Source organism: Psittacula echo, assembly GCF_963264785.1.
Source record: "Psittacula echo genome assembly, chromosome: 11".
NCBI lineage: Eukaryota > Metazoa > Chordata > Aves > Psittaciformes > Psittacidae > Psittacula > Psittacula echo.
This window is the reverse complement of record NC_137746.1, coordinates 11,459,521-11,475,388: the sequence shown is the minus strand read 5'-3', so window position 1 is coordinate 11,475,388 and position 15,868 is coordinate 11,459,521. Positions and strand designations below refer to the sequence as shown.

At 55.4% G+C, this 15,868-nt stretch overlaps 1 protein-coding gene across 1 annotated transcript in view; it reads right to left on the bottom strand.

The window, feature by feature from the left end:
• Window positions 1-434: 434 nt before the first annotated feature.
• Window positions 435-15,868, bottom strand: part of PPARGC1B (PPARG coactivator 1 beta) — a gene marked incomplete at both ends in the record, with an annotated part of 43,978 nt that continues 28,544 nt past the window's right edge. The window contains 11 exons of the mRNA XM_080627260.1: window positions 435-538; window positions 1,711-1,865; window positions 2,195-2,316; window positions 3,156-3,231; window positions 3,659-4,430; window positions 5,009-5,073; window positions 5,469-5,505; window positions 6,321-7,467; window positions 8,237-8,353; window positions 10,140-10,352; window positions 12,466-12,639. Coding sequence (XP_080483386.1) covers window positions 435-538; window positions 1,711-1,865; window positions 2,195-2,316; window positions 3,156-3,231; window positions 3,659-4,430; window positions 5,009-5,073; window positions 5,469-5,505; window positions 6,321-7,467; window positions 8,237-8,353; window positions 10,140-10,352; window positions 12,466-12,639 — 2,982 coding nt within the window. The remainder of the gene's footprint in view (window positions 539-1,710; window positions 1,866-2,194; window positions 2,317-3,155; window positions 3,232-3,658; window positions 4,431-5,008; window positions 5,074-5,468; window positions 5,506-6,320; window positions 7,468-8,236; window positions 8,354-10,139; window positions 10,353-12,465; window positions 12,640-15,868) is intronic.

Here is a 15,868-nt window from a genome sequence, read left to right as displayed (position 1 = left end):
ACTTTTCTTTTTTTCTCTTCTATTAAAAATTAGTTTATAATCCTGATTCTATTCACAATTAACAATTTCATCATCACACACTACGGACAAAAAAATGTTATGGTGAACACAGCTGCAACTCCATGGCGGGAGCATGGGGGGGACTGGGATGGGGGAGAGGGGCCGGGGGGCTCCTAGGCTCACCCTAAACAACCAGTCAGCAGCGGAGGGACTAACGTGTGGCAGTGAGACATCAACACCATGGGGACTCACAGACAGAAGCAGCTTTGTTCAATGTAAACATCGATCGGAAGGGACAGCAGTCTCTCTCTCGCGTGCTCTCCTCTCTCATGCTCTCTCTCGCTTTCCATAGACTGAATAATTTCTTTGAAAACGTAAACATATTGGAAGTGCCTTGACTGAGGTATTGAGGTATTCCTCCAAGGTTAAGGCTGTTACCGATGCAGGCTTAGCTGGGCCTCCTGCAGCAAGCTGTCGAAATCCATGGTCTCGTACTTGCTTTTCAATGGAGCTGGGGAGGACTCCTCCACACTGCAATCTGGGAACGTCAGGGACACAGGAACAGGACATGAGCAGGGAGGAAAACAGGCATGGCAGGGCACTGCTATCAGCATGCTGCTTCCCAGCACTGCAGAGCCAGCCTGGACAAGCACTGATGGCAAAGGGGAGTGGGGACAGTGCTGTCTCTTGCTACTCACAGCACTGCACAGCCACCCTATGATCTTCATTGTGGGGTGCTGTCTGTTTCCTATCTTCTCTCTGTGCAAAATGAGGGGCTCTGGGATTTATTTAGATGAAAATGGGCAAAGTCAGAGGGATTGCTGCTCTGAGCAGATGAAATATTACAAGGTGCTAAAAGATCAGGCACATGTGTTAAACTGAGCATCCAGAGAGAAGTCAGGACTTGGTGCTTTAATTTCTGGGCCTCAGTCTCTCATGCCTGAAGTGGGATACTAGAACCACTGCACCCCCTGCAGAGGGTACAGCAATAAATGTGTGCTGTTTATGAAACACCTGAAGATCACAGCAACGAGGGCTGAGCGAGGCCTGGATCACACTTTTCTTGCAGGACTAGCACAGCGTTTCATTCCTGCCCCTCAGCTCAGGCTGCAGCCCTGCCACCTGCAAGGGCTGGGGTCCAACAAGACCTGGCAAACACTGTCACTGAGAGAGGCAGGAGGTGCTGCAGAAGCCCATACAGCACAGAAAGAGTTAATGCAACTGCAGCACATTTCAGTGCCGTCATTTTGGCCCAAAAGTGCTTGTGCAGTGTGGTGAATCTGTCCTGTGGAGCAGCAAATCGCCCAGATCACCTCTTGGGCTAATGAAATGTTGCTGATTGCTTTATCTAACGACTGGAAAGGGACTTCTCTGCTGGAAAGCATCCAGCACTGTGTAGAAACACAGTGGAGACAGGATGGGCTGTGGTCAGCTGAGACCCAGCAGCCCTGGGGTGCGATGCTATGTTTTGCAGCCAACACACTCCAAGTCCTCACGCCAATTGCTTTTCTTCTCTCTCCTCAGTTTCCCAAGCCATCTGACTGAGCTAAGAGCAGCTAAGTGAGCCATAAGACAGCTTCTGGGTTTTTCCTGCAGGCTCTGAAGATGTTTAAGATCCTTGCCTGACTAGCATTCAGCAGTGCAATGTGCTGTTACAGCTCTGTGATGATAAATGAGATGCTTTGGAAAAAGCAGCTCCTGCTTTCTTACCCAAGTCAGCATATCTGGTCCAGAAGAAATGCCCGAGGCCACCAGAGCTGAGCTGGAACGAAGGCTCATTCCTCTTCCGTAGTGAGGTGCCGTTCTTCAGAGATAAAGCGGCATGCTCTGAATACCGGTAGGTGATGAAGCCATATTTATCCCCCCTGAGCAACCAGAGAAAGAATTCAAGATGCAACATGCCCCACAGCCCCTCTCACACAGCTCTGCCCAGCACTACACCCTCCATCCTGCTGTCCCTCCATCCTCCCAGCCCTCCCCATGCCCTTGGACCTGGGCATACACTACATTTCTTCACCCAAAGCACTGAGACCATGGGCTTGGCTGACTGAGGGAGCTGGCGTGGCACAACTGCATCACACACACACACACAGCCGGGTACAGGGGTGACCCTGCACCTCCTGGCAGTGCTGATGGTGCCTGGGGAGAAGGGTTGCCTGTAGCTGCTGGAGCCCTGGACCTGCTCCCCACTCACCTGTTAGTCCTGGACAGGACCTGACACTCCACGATCTCACCAAACACTTCGAAGCGTTTCTTCAGTTCACTGGAGTTCATGCTGCTGGAGAGGTTTCTGATGTACACCACCCGGCCTTCCCCCTGCAAAGCGAGTGAGAAGCTTCAGGCTCCATGACCCCACACCTCCACGCTGCTGATGGGCACTGGAAACACGGGGCTGTCAAGGAGCCCCTGCAAACCAGCACTGGGAATCAGGCTGCAGTAGGGCAGCACTGCTGCAGGCACAGCCTGGCATCTCCAGGGTCTGGCTGTCCCCGCTACAGCTAGCTCACGGGCGTCATCCCCAAGACACCACTGCTGCTGGGGACAGCCATACTCAGGCTGAGGCAGCTGCCACCCCCTTCTTCTCTTTTGAACTTCTCCTACACTCTTGCAGCTTTTACAGCTTCTCCTGGTGAAGATGCTGGGAAGCATTCCCAAGAACTGCTAGGGGCAAAATGAAATCGCACTGCAGGAAAAAATAAAATGCCAGAGGGGCATGTGTGAACATGTGTGTGTGCACATTACATAGGACAAGGTCATTTCCCACACGCCCACCCTGCACCCAGCTCCCACCTATGGGCACATCCCGGGTTCCTGGTACATGAGGCTGCCTCTGCAGCAGGACCATATCTGTAACAGTCGAGCAGCTTCAGGGATTCCCCAGCTCACCCCACTAACTGCCAATGCCAACTCCGCTGAAGCATCAGTGTGGGATGCTCCAGCCATTTCTGTGCCAAGGACTCTGTGTATTGCCAATCGCCAGCAGCTTCCACTTCATAGTGGGTTTTTCTCTCAACCCCTCCTCCCCTATCTCCTTTTTTAACACTGGCCCTGCACCGAGGGCTGCTGAAGCCAGGGTTAATGGGCTCCACCACTGCTTTTCCAGAGCAGGAGATGAACTGAGGGCTGGGGATTGCTTTGCCCCTGCTCACACTTACGATGGCCTTTTCCCGTCTCTTCTCCATCTGGCCCCGGTGCCTGCTCCCGCCCTGACACTGCTTGCTGTTCTCACACCTGGGAAGCGAGGAAGAGGAGGTCAGCCCTGGGGGGAACCCAGTGAGAAAGCTTCAAACATCAAAAAGAAACTGAGGGACATAGGGTCTGCAGCAGCAGGCGGGCAGGCACTCTGGATCACTGGCAGCCAAGGAGAGATGGAAACACTGGAAAGGACACTGGAAAGTCCTTTCTAATAAACGCTGGAAGGGGTTCCTAGCCCTGGCACGGTTCTGGCCTCTGCCCACACCCCAGTACTGCTTTCTCTGGCCATGGCTGATGTTTGCAGCAGCTGCTGTCATACCAATTACTTCAATAGTTTTTCTTTTATTAATTAGCATCTTTATTAATTGGGCCAGCAGAGCACAGACAGCCAGGGCTGCCACAGACTGACGCAAAAATGCAGGGGCAAGAACGGTCCCAAGTGCCCTCCCACGGTCCCCTGTACCTGAAGGTGCGTCTGCTTGTAGGTGATCGGGACCGGCAGCAGGAAGACCCTGAGCTGGACCTGCTTCGGGAACAGTAATGCAAACTGGTCCTGGAACGAGGGTTTCTCCGCAGGCACAGCTTGGTGTTGCCATGCTCCTCTTCCTCCTCCTCTTCCTCCTCTTCCTCCTCTTCCTCCACAGGGGAGCCGCTCTCGCTGCAGCTATCTTCAAAGACAGTGTCATACTCAGGGGTCTTGCAGAAGACCATGTCCTCGTCATCAAGAGCACTGTCCAGAAAGCCAAAGTGCTTTGTTAAGCTGGCTCTGATCTGCTGGTCTCTCAGCTGCTTGACACCATCCTTCCACAGCATCTCGCTGCCAGCCTCCTTGCTGCTGAGGTCCAGCCCCTGGTAGTGTGCAGCTGGGACCCTCCTCTTGTGCTCTGTCTCCACTTGGCCCGGGGGCTCCCATGACTTGAGCACCTTCCTCTGCAGGGTGGCCTCCGGCTTCATGACCTGGCAGTAGTCGTGGTCCCCAAAGGAGCGGGAGAAGGGCCGCTTGAGCATGCCTTGCTGCTCGGGGACCACGGGGCGCCCGGCAGCTCGGCTCAGGTGGGCGAACAGCTCTGTCCTCTCAGGGTGCTTCCTGAGGGCTTTTCGGGAGGCTGCTGCATCCCCTACACCCCCGGGGCTGAGGGCCATCCCATCCTCCTTCCCCGGCTCCTGCGTGATGTCTGGCTTGTACAGGTCCTCTTCAGCGGGCTTATATGGCGGAGTGGTGGGTGGTGTGAGACCTAGACCACCCGAACAAAGGGCAGGAGTCAGTTTTGCCCCCACCATCCTGCCCCATTCTACCCCAGCACCTCAGACACTGCAAAGAAGGAGGCTGCTCAGCCCCACAGCCACATCCCTAGAATCATAGAATGGTTTGGGTTTGAAAGGAACTTAAGATCATTTAGTTCCAACCCCCTGCCACAGGCAGGGGCACTTTCCACTAGACCAGGTTGCTCAAGGCCCCATCCAACCTGGCTTTGGGCATATCATCCATCACATCATCCACTGGCACTTGGGGAAAAAGAAGGGTGCCTGATCCCAGCTGAGACCAGAGGACTCTCCCTTCCCCGTGGGCCATGCAAGGCCCTTTGAACAGCTCCCTCATGCCAGACATACACCCCTGAGTTTCTCGCAGTGCTCGGATGTGGAAGCAGCACATGGGAAGTCTCCTGTGTTTGTGGAGCAAAAAGCGGGTCCTGGGCCAGGGGGTGAATATGTCCCCATGGCTGGGCTCAGCTGCAGCTGATGAACCATGCTCAATTTAGGATAAATTTGCCCCTCCCAGGGAGGATTTTGCAGAATGAAAAGCCTGTCCTACCTGCTGTCCCACACAGCTCCACAGTCAGCATCGGCTCAAAGTTTCTCTTCCCAAAGGTTGGGTCACTGGAGAAGAACAGAAAATAAGGAGGAAGTGTTTAGGTGAAAACTGTCCCAAAACCCAAAGGAACCTGAGAAAACACAGCTTACAAGCAACCCCTCCCATCAAGCCTTATGGAGTAACCCCACAGAGGGGTGCAGGGGCAGAGGGGCGACCAGTGTGGCCTCCCCATCCCAGCCAGAGCTCCAGGGCACGTTGCCCCTGGCACATAGCAACGCTCTGCCCTCAGCCCAGGGCTCTGCGAGCTCCTTGCACTCAAGCAATGGCTGTGGCTCCCCACAGCCCCATGCCCCACTGCAGGGCTCAGTCTGCTCTAAACAAGCAGCTTTGCCTGCTCACTGCAGACACATGCCCACCCAGACACACCACAGTGCTTTCCTGTAGCCCCATGCGCACTTACGTTTGTGCCAAGGACAGCGTGAGACCCCTGGGTGTTTCTGAAAGGCAGGGAGAGAAGCAGGGTTACCAGTGAGGCTGTGCTCCTTCCTCCAGCACCCACAGCAGGAGCCAGGCCCCGCTGCCCACCTTGACCTAGCAGGGTCTGGGGACCGCCTGCCTGCGAGGCAGCAAACGCTGCCAAGGTTGAGCCATTCTCACTCACAAAGCACTTGCAGATCGCTGAGAGTTTGGGGCTCTGGTGCAAGTGAACCTGGTGCACAGGCAGAGGGTGACCCTGCAGGGAAGAGGGACCTGAAGGGATGGGGCAGCCTGGTCCCTGCTGGGTTAGTGCTACACTGACTCCTTCATAAAATCATAGAATCATAGAATCATGGAATAGCTAGGTTTGGAAAGGACCTTAAGATCATGTAGTTCCAGTGCCCCCGCCACGGGCAGGGACACCTCACACTAGACCATGTTGCCCAAGGCTCTGTCCAACCTGGCCTTGAACACTGCCAGGGATGAAGCATTCACCACTTCTCTGGGCAACCTGTTCCAGTGCCCTACCACCCTCACAGTAAATTCATCATGTTATAAAGATGAGTAAACTGAGGCAGAAGGCTCCCATGTATTGAAACAACATCCCAAAACCAGACCAAGCCCCCAATTCCTCATGCATGGGACCTCACAGCCAACCAGCACGTGTCAGGGCTCTGCTGTGCTTGGGGCCACTCAGAGCTTCCCTGCCAAGTGCCAAGTGGCAAGTGTCTGGCCAGTAGCACTCGCCCATGGCAGGGACAGCACAGACAGTACCAGAGGCAGTGCAGGCACACCAGGGCTGGGAGAACAGAGTGGCAGTCCCCAGGCCCCTCACCTGCTTGCTCCAGGAGGACACAGCGCTGGATCTCAGCCCCATTGCCCACCTCACCATCCCCTGGGGAGCCCAGGGAGAGGGGCTGGGGCTCTGCTGGTGGTGCCGTGCCCCCCACCTCCACTTCGGCTGCAGGATCTTCAGTGGAGAAGCCTTCCAGCGCTGGGCACGGTATGGGCTGTCTGCAGGGCAGGGTATACTGGGAGCTGCGGCCATCCCCTGCCTCCCGTGGGACAGAGAGCTCGGGAGGTGGCTCGTCAAGGAAGGAGAGCCAGTGGTCAAGCTCAGGGTTGAGTCTCTTGGACCGACGTACAGCATAAACAGTGCTCTCCTGTTTGCGGGCCACCTTCCCCGCGGCTGCGCCTGGGGTGCCCACATGCTTCCCAGCATCGTCCTCGAGGCCACGCAGCTCCTGCAGTGCCTCTGCCTCAGCCCCAGGGCTCTGCTGCGGCTCACCCTTCTCTGGTGCTGTTTTGGCTCTGGATATGCAGGTCCCAACAGCATCCTCCCCATCCCGGGTCAGTGGCACAGGGGAGCGGGAGCCAGGTGGCCGCACCAGGGCAGCATACACAGGCTTGCCCAGGTGGTATGGCTTGCTCACATCGCACAGCAGGTCCCGTGCCAGCAGCTCCTTCAGGATGGAGAAGGATGCTCCAGGCTTCTTGCAGCTCCCATTCATCTGCCAGGTGCAGCCTGGCTGGCTCTGCGCTCTCCCAGGGGTACCTGGCTGTGCGGGGCAGTCTGGTTTGGCTCTCTTGTAGGGGCTGCTGCAGGGCTGCGGCATGGCATCAGCGGCGTCACGGGCGGGCAGCTTCCTTGGCGGCAGGCAGTAGGTGTGCATGTAGCGGATGAGCTCCACCACTGAGTGCATCTCCCCCTCACAGAAGAACTGGCTGCCGGAGCCATCCTCTGCCGAGGATGGGGGGGTCACCAAGTCACTGGAGCTCACAGAGTCCTCACTGGAGTCGCTGTCATCCTCATGATGGGTGCAGTCACGAGGGGACGGGTGGTGGCTGCCGCGGGGGCACTCCTCAGGCATCGGGGGGGCTTGGGGGCAGGAGGCGGTAGAGGTGAGGTGCCGGTGCAGCTCGGAGCAGCTGCGGCTCTGCACCTGGGGGACACTCACCCTCCTGTCCCGGGGACCCTCCACCTTCAGAGAGCAGAGAGGAGAAAGTCAGCTTATGTCAGGTCACAGCCCCAACCTGACACAAGCACCAGGCACAGGGGGAGAAGCCCCCCAGACTGACAGAGCCACTGCACATCTTCGAATCCCTGGTTCCAGCCTCCCAGCATCCTGACGTGCCTGGGGTCAGCCTCACATCCTAGAGGGGATAACTGGCCATTCCAGCCACCCTGAGTGCTGCACTCCCAGCAGCCAGCATGCAATGATGCTCCTTCTCCCCAGGAGGGATTTGCTTCTCTTCCCAGGCAATCTAATTTGCTGGGCCTAATGCACAATTACCATTAGCAAAGTAGAAAAATCTTTGATGGCAACTTCTGCTGGGATTCAGGAGATTATCTTAAGTGATGGGGTCAGCTCTGCGGCTCTCCCCATACAATAGCTCCTGTCTTGGGCTGCAGGTCACTGGGGACCTGAAAAACCAGGGAGCACACAGGGCTTTCACAAGCCATTTCTTAGGGAAGCCAGGAGAGGCCTGACCCCACAGTGTGCAAATGAGATCCAGACCTTCTTCAGCCCAGCCCAAGGTCCAAAGGTTTCTCTGAGCAGCCCCAGCACAGGCAGGGACAGGAACACTGTGCACTGCTGTGCTGGTGGTACAGTCCCTGCCTGTCCCAGCCCCTGCCCCAGCTCAAAGTCTACCCATGCTCCTCAACACCATCCTTCGGTGACCTCCCGTAGGATGGCTCATGAAAGGTGGGCACTGAGTGGTCTCGAGGTTTGCCCGCTGAGGAAGTACCTTTGTGCAGGGCCGTGTGGGTCGGGATTTAGGGGTCCCCAGGCGCCGGGCGCTCCCGTCCCGCTGCGCTTCGCAGCTTGGGGGCACATGTGATGGAGAGAGGAGCAACTTCTTCAGCTGCAAAGAGAAGCGGCAAGAAAAGGAGTCGGCATCGCAGTGAGGGTAGGAGAAAGTGCCGGCGGGGCCGCAGCCCCCCAGCTCATACTGCACTGGGCACATCCATTGCTGAACGTGCAACACAAAAATGGAGGAGGAAAAATAAAATCACAGGGAGGCATTCCCCGCATGCCAGTGGACAGCCCTGAAGGGGTCCCACAGCATTCACCCACATCCCCAGGGACCCCCAAGCAGGTTGGGGTGGTGGGGACATGAGGGAATTTACTTCCTAGGGGCATCCCTACTCTCATCACATAGAGGAGCTGTTATGGTATCCAAACTTTTCATTCTATCAATTCTGCCCTGAGGTGACAGAGTCTTTACTCTGGCATAAGTGGTGGGTTTGGACAGCTCGCTTAGGTCCCATCCAAGGCATATTTAGCCAAAACATCCAGACGGCCTGGGCTCTCAAGGCTTTTTGCAGATGCAAGCCCCTGTGGGACCTGTTGAGGATCTTCCCCAACATGCTCTGTCAAGCCCATGAGTGGTGGCAGTGGGGTTTTCCCTGGGTTACACACAGGGCTACCACATCTGATGGCAAGGTCAGTGTATCATTTTTTTCTACTCAAACCCATTTTTGGTTAGGGGAGGAAAAAAACCCATACCCCACACCCAGCAATAACATTTCACATTCCACCCATGTCGCACTAACAACTGAGGGCGAGAACAGCTCAACAGCAAGACGACTGCGTAGGGGCAGGGGAACTGCATGGAGGGGACAGATCTGGGGCTCCTGTGCTGGCCGGTGGGCACAGAGCCCCAGGGCAGGCACCAGGGGGACTTTAAGGAGTGAGAGAAATAGGGGGTGCCTGGATCAGAGTTGGCTGGGAAACATCAACCAGGGCACCCACAGCTTTAGGCGTGCAGCTCCTGCTGGTGGAAGCAACCAGCACCCTTTCCCCCAAAACCCTGCAACGTATACATCCTATATATACACATACATGTCGTGTGTGATATATACCCCCCGCGCAGGGCAGTGGAAATGCACGCTCTCACCACTGGATGTCACTCCTCCCCATCACAGCCCCGGCTTTGGGGACACCCCGGGGCCAGGCTGGGGGTCCTTGAGGGGACCATGAGCCGCAGGAGGGAGTGGGCTGGGGATGGTGGTGGTTTGCAGCAAGTGCTGCCAGTTAGTTCTGGCCAGGAGTGGGCAGCAGGGCTGGAGCCCTGATATTGCAAGGAACCAAGAGGTCACCACATTTGTAGACACTGGAGGCCACACAGCCCGAGGGGGTTGTGGTAGAAAGCATGGGGGCTCAAACCCAAGCCGAGGGCATAGGCTGTCTGTCCCTCAGGCCGAGCCCCCTCTGTCCCTCCTGTGAGAGCAGCGGGCAGCTCGGTCTCAAGGCAGAGCTGGATGGGAACAGCCACCATTCCCATGGGCACGGAGCTGGGATGCAGTAGAGGAGACCCCCAGGCAGCCCCACATCCACACACCCCATTAAAAGCAGATGTGGGTCTTGCCAAAGCAGCTCCCACCCCTTCAACACCCACCCCCACCCCTTTCATATATATAATTGTATACACACAGCTTGTTCCCGTGAGGATGGTGATGGAGGTGACAGCAATGATGCAGAACATGTATACGTATACAATACAAGTATATGCTTTGGTATTGACGGTTAAAGAGAGTTTTAAGCCTAGAATGAAAAAATTCAGACCTTTGCTTCCTATCATACCCATGCAGCCGGCTTATCAGGGGCTCATCCAAATCCACCTTAAACAGTAGGAAGTGGGTTCTTACTAGAGACAGCTCATCAAACTCGGGGGCCGGGGATGGCCCCCCCGTGACCGGGGCGGTGGGTTTGGGGGAGGGGGCAGGCGAGGTGTAGGCATGGTTGAGCGTGTCCCCCTCTTCCATAGTGCGGAAGGCAGCCAGGCCCATGTCATCTCCCTGTATATCATCCAATGTCTCGGTGAGGGCTGCCAGCAGCGCTTCATTCTCACTGTCTATTATCTGAAAGGAACAGGCAAAGAAAAGAGGGACAGTTAGGCTGGGCAGAGGGACCCCGGGATGCTGGGCCAGAGGCAAGAAGGGCTGGTGATGCCACACCAGCACCCACACTTCCCAGTGACCCCACAGGGGATCTGGGAGAGCTTATCCCCAGCACAGCACTAGGATGGGATCAAGAGGAGAGAGACCCATCTGAACAGGAGCATCAATCTGTCCCCTCTGCATCCCCAGTGGGAAAATAATGAGTCAGAGCATCTTCTCTCCCAACAGTAGTCTCCACCCCACCATGGAGCAAATAGCAGCACATAAAGGATCCATGATTAAAAGGCTCCTTGCCCAAATCCTCCTGATTCTGGGCTGCAAACTCCCCCAGCACCAGCTATCACAGCACTGCTGAGCGGGGCCAGGAGCACCAGCCAGCCAGGATGGGAGCCTGGGGAGAGGGCAGGCACAGCCCCCTGCCCTCTGTGGGGCTGGGGAGGCCCAAGAGGGCACAACCAGTTATTTGCAGCTCTCCTGATTGGGAAGGCAAAGAAAATGCGAAGAGCCATAAGCCTGGCCCAGGGCTGCCCAGAGGACAAGTGGGCAGAGGGGAACCTCATCCCAGGCTGCACCGCTGGCCAGATGCCACAGCCTGCACAAGCAGTATGGGTTTTGTTTTCACTAAAAGCCCCCAAACACGGGCACCTCCAGCTTGACAGGGGCTCTGAGCTCTCATGCTTAAAGCTGGCTGCACTCAGCACTCTGTGAGAGACCCTGCTGACAGAGCACAGCCCCCAGAATGTGATACACTTTATATTACAGGTCCCCTGATCTCTTTTCTCTGGCAAATGGCATGATCTGGGGATGCTGACAGGAGATTTGAGTGTCAGGGGCTGCGCTGGGCCAAGCCGGGCCACAGGCTGCTTCTGCCTCCTCCCTGCCCACTACCCCAATCTGCCCCCTCGGGCCCCTCCTTCCATCTGGGCTTCACCCTGCCTGATGCACCTCCTGCCATCCCAGTGCCCTCCCAGTCCCACATAGCTCTACGAGCCCCTTTCCAGACTGGAAATACGATGCAAAAGCCCAGAAGACGATGCAGAAGCTGAGGAATGGCTGAAGCAAGCCAGGAGTTCTTTCTATTTGGTCCTCCTCCATCATATTCTGAATGTAAACCATGTCCAACAAGAAGCAGGCTAACATCAGCTACAAAATTAGCACAGGGGTAAATTCAGGCTCGCAAAGAGGACTGCTGACTGCATGCAGCCTCCTGTGCTTCTCTCATCTTGTTTGAAAATTAAGTATCTTTTTTTCCATGCCCTAACCTTGCTCGCAGTTACCAGAGCAGGCTCCGGGGAAAGGCAGCAGGATGCTCCATTTTTGGCTCCGTTTCTTTTCCTCCTGTTATTGGCCTAAGAGCACTGTGCATACAAGTTCAGTGGGATACATTTCATCATACTCCACTGCTCCTAATAGGCCTGTCTTTTGCATTTCTTTTCTGTTTATCTTTTCCCCAGGAAGTCCAGCAGAAAATATGCATCTCGTGATGAAGGTCTCTCAGCTGGACTGGACCATTTTCAAGCACAGCATCAGCACAGCATAAAAGCCAGAGGGTTGTTATTGTGGGCAGGTTAGAAAATATTGGGGGGTTTATGTTTTTTTCCCTTGTTTAAATATAAATCCTCCTCCCTCCCAAAATGTAACCCAGAGCTGGTGAGGAGAGAAACCAGCCACCCTCTGCCAGAAGGACCCAAACCCAAACACAGGGAGAATGCCAAAGCCAGAGAGCTAGGGGAACAGGCTGCTTTTTGCTCCCAGAAAATGAACATTCCTGCCCCACACCACAGCCCAGGTATCCTGGGAGTTGAACAGGACAAGCTGCACACCAGCTGTAGTTCTTTTAGCTCCTTTTTAATAATACATCACAGGATGGTTGGCTCAGCAGCCTCCTCTGCTCATCCACCTCCTCATTAGCCTTACACTGCTTGCCCCATTTAGAGCTGGTGCACAAATTAATGGAGCACTAATCAGCTGGGGAGGACCTATTAATAGTTATGTGTGTTCCTTCCTTCTCCCTCTCCCCTGCCCTCTTCCTGCCTCCATCCTGGGGTCCCCTGTACCAGGAGAATGGGAGTACCTGGAACAGCTCGGAGTCGTCTGTGCTGTACTGGCTGGAGTCGGTCTCTGAGTGCTCCCCGCACCACTGCAGCTCACTGAAGCAGCTGGCTGAGTCAAAGTCACTGGCATCCAGCTGAGACAAATCGATCTCAGGGAAGTCAGAGTAGAGGTGCTCCTCACCAGACACCTCGTACTGGGGAGAGAAGAGATAGGTGGTGAGCCTGAGGGGCAGGCAGCAACAGACAGCAGCAGCCTCCTGCATAGGCGGCCATCTCCTCGCATGCTGTCTCTCCCACTCAAGCCCGTTACTCAGACCCTCTTCCAAATAAGCTTTGGCGAACAGTTCCAGAAGCAATTACACCACAGTGCAGAGCGTGGAGAGCACCTCTTCACTGCACATCTTCACTGCACACCTTGCAAATCGTTTGCGCAGCCTGGCACTGGCACTGCTGGTTACCAAAAGCCACCCCACAACTGCCACCAAAGTCCCCCTCTTGTGTCAGGGGTCAAAACAGCAGCATCAGCATGGGAAAAGCCTCATCTCCTCTGGTGAGCAGATGCTCAGAGCACAGGATCTGGGCTGTGGCAAAGCAGCTGCTTGTGCTCTTAGGGGAAATTGAAGTTATTCCTGCCTTTGGGGCCCTAAGGGTGCTATCCAGGGTTATTCAGCTGCCCTGGGAATCAGCAGTAACAGAGCAAGCAACATGAGAGACTTGGGAGCACAAGACAGCAATGCATGGGACCAGGCTCTAGTGGGAAGCCTCACACCTTGTCCCCACTTCATGGCACTGAACCGCTTGGGGATAGTCCCTTGGGAAAGCTGAACATCCTGCATATCCCAAGGCACTGCCAAGGCAATACAAACCCTGGTCCTCACATCGCACATGCAGGATGAGAAAAACAGCACAGAAACGAATCGATGTCCAGGTGCACATGGGGCAATGTGAGCCCTTAAAACTGAACTAAGAATCTCCATTCAACTACAGAAAGAAGCTGGGACCTGCCCTGCTTCTGCCTGGCTCCCAAAGCCCTGTGACTGTACCCAGCACCAGCAAAAGCAAGGTCTGGCACCAGCATGGCCCTGCCTGCTCCAAGCCCTCGGGTCAGGCTTGGTTTTGCCCCCAACATCCAGGTTCAAATGCAGAGAGGAAAGGCCTGGTGTGACTCCTTCTGGCATTGGCTGTCTGGGGGGAGTTTTCTCACAATGAGGGAAGCAAGTTTATTTACAGAGCTAATGGATTCTGGAGCAGGCAAACATCTGAGCACGTGAGAAAGGGGCAGGAGAACATGTGGGCCTCCCCTCCTGAAGTGCCCTCGAAGGGTCTCCTCCAACACTCAATGGGAAGGAAAAGGAATTTCAAACAGAGCTGCAGGAATGGAAATGACAGCGTTCTCTCTCTTCTTTTTTGTTTTGTTGTTTTTTTAGTTGGGATAATCTGAGATAATTGATTGTGTTCTCATAGGCTGAGCAGCCCATGTGCCACGCTCCCCACTGGTCTTAGGACACCCTGTGCAATACCAAAAGACACTCCAGTGCACACACCTGCTCCCATTTTGCATTTCCCACCTGCTTTTCACCCTGTTCCATCCTAGGGGCAGTGGAAGAAAGGGTGAGCAGTTTGGAGGATGCAGCAAAGGTAGGGGAGAGCAGTTTCACAGCCCGTGTTCTGGCAAGGGACTGCCAGCCCAAACGTGCCACGGCCACAGCATGGCTGCGGGATGCTCTCCCCAGCATCCTCCCTCCGCCCTGCTGCTGGAGAAGTTGTATCAGGTAGACATCCATGAGTGTGGTACCACCACGTATACTGGGCACAAAAAGAGTCTGTGCAGCTCCAGGATTTGGATACTCCTTGTGGGCCCCCAAGGCAAGGGCTCTTCAAACCTGCCCTGCAAAGACCTTTGCGCCCTGGGTGGTCAGAGCACATGCAGTAGGTCAAGAGTCCCTGTCCTCTTCACTGCCAGCTTTGGGGAACACAGTTACCTTTCTCTTAGCCCTCCCGTGCCCTCTGCTCGTGCCCATGCTAGGCTGCTCTGGGATCAGATGTCCTTTGGCCTTTCACATGTGCCCCTTACCTGCTATAGCTTGTCCCTGCTTTCTTTTTTTTTGTGCCTGCTCCAGAAAACATCTTGCAACAACTCTGGCTCCCACTTCTCCCCAAATCTTCCCATGGGAACACAGGCAAAAGCTTTTATTTTTAGAAAAGCCATACGTACATATATATATGTGTGTGTGCGTGTTCAATTAAAAATAGCAGAGCAGTCAAATTCTCCTGCTCCTTTTGATATGCCACAAGGGAAAAGATCCTGGTGCTGAGATCACAAGGAGCAGCTGACACCAGTGCTCGGGATGTCTTTTGATCAACTCCACAGATGTGACATGTCCCCATTGGCAACAGGGCTGGGTAAAAATAAACTCCTGCAATCCAACGCTGCTGAGCTGCCCTCTCTGGGCACCCTCTAGGCAGGAGTGCCCTGGCATTGCACTGTGTGCAGCCATCCTGAGGCAGTGGCTGGCAGCAGATGCTCCCAGGTGCCTGGCTGGCATAGGTCAGGAGTGCCCCAGACTCAGCTCTGCCTGTCTCAGTCCCCTTCCTCCTTGGAAAAAATGAGGAGAGCCTTTGCTCAGCTCAGCTGCCCGCATGGGCACCCACAGGGCATCCCAGCAGGAAGCCATGGCCCCAGCCACCCTGCTCTGCTCCAAAGGGTCATTTGACCAGCCCAGCCACCTAAGGACCTGAGTCCATGGTGGGATTCCATCACTCAGAGTACCGCTAGCCCAGCACTGAGCACTGAGAGCAAAGCCCCGGCTGCAGGGTTGGGGCAGGAGTAGGGGTGGCAGTGGTGAGGGCAGGCTGCCTGCGGGCACTGGACCTCATCTGCCTTAACTTTCCCTTTTCCCACCCTTTGCATTTCCTGCTGCCTTGGGAGAGGAGTGAACTTTTGTTCTAATTTTACTCGGGAGTTTGCAGGAAGATCAGCCATGGGTTCTTGGTGTGCAGCCAGCAAACACCCATGGAGACATGCTCAGAAATTCGGAGGCATCCTCCAGCCCAAACACCTGGTCTGTGTACGCTGCAGCGTGGCTGCGACCAGCAAGCTGCCGGCACTCACTGCAACATGTCTATGGATCCCTGCGCCGGGGAAGAGTGATGCCCAGGCAGCCGCGGGTGCCCCCGTGCCACACACCTACATCCTCTGGGGCACCAGGAGCCCAAGCCTCAGCATCCCTCCCCTGCGGCAGCAGGAGAGCCCTGCAGCAACACCACACCTGAAAACCAAAGCTGAAAGGTGAAGGGTATGGGGGGGAACGGCCTCCTCCCAGAGACGTCCTCCTCAACTTGCTTTAAAGCATGAGCCAACTCTGACCTCAGCCCTAGCAGAAATGCAATCACAATTAGAATCATGGAATCAACCAGCTTGGA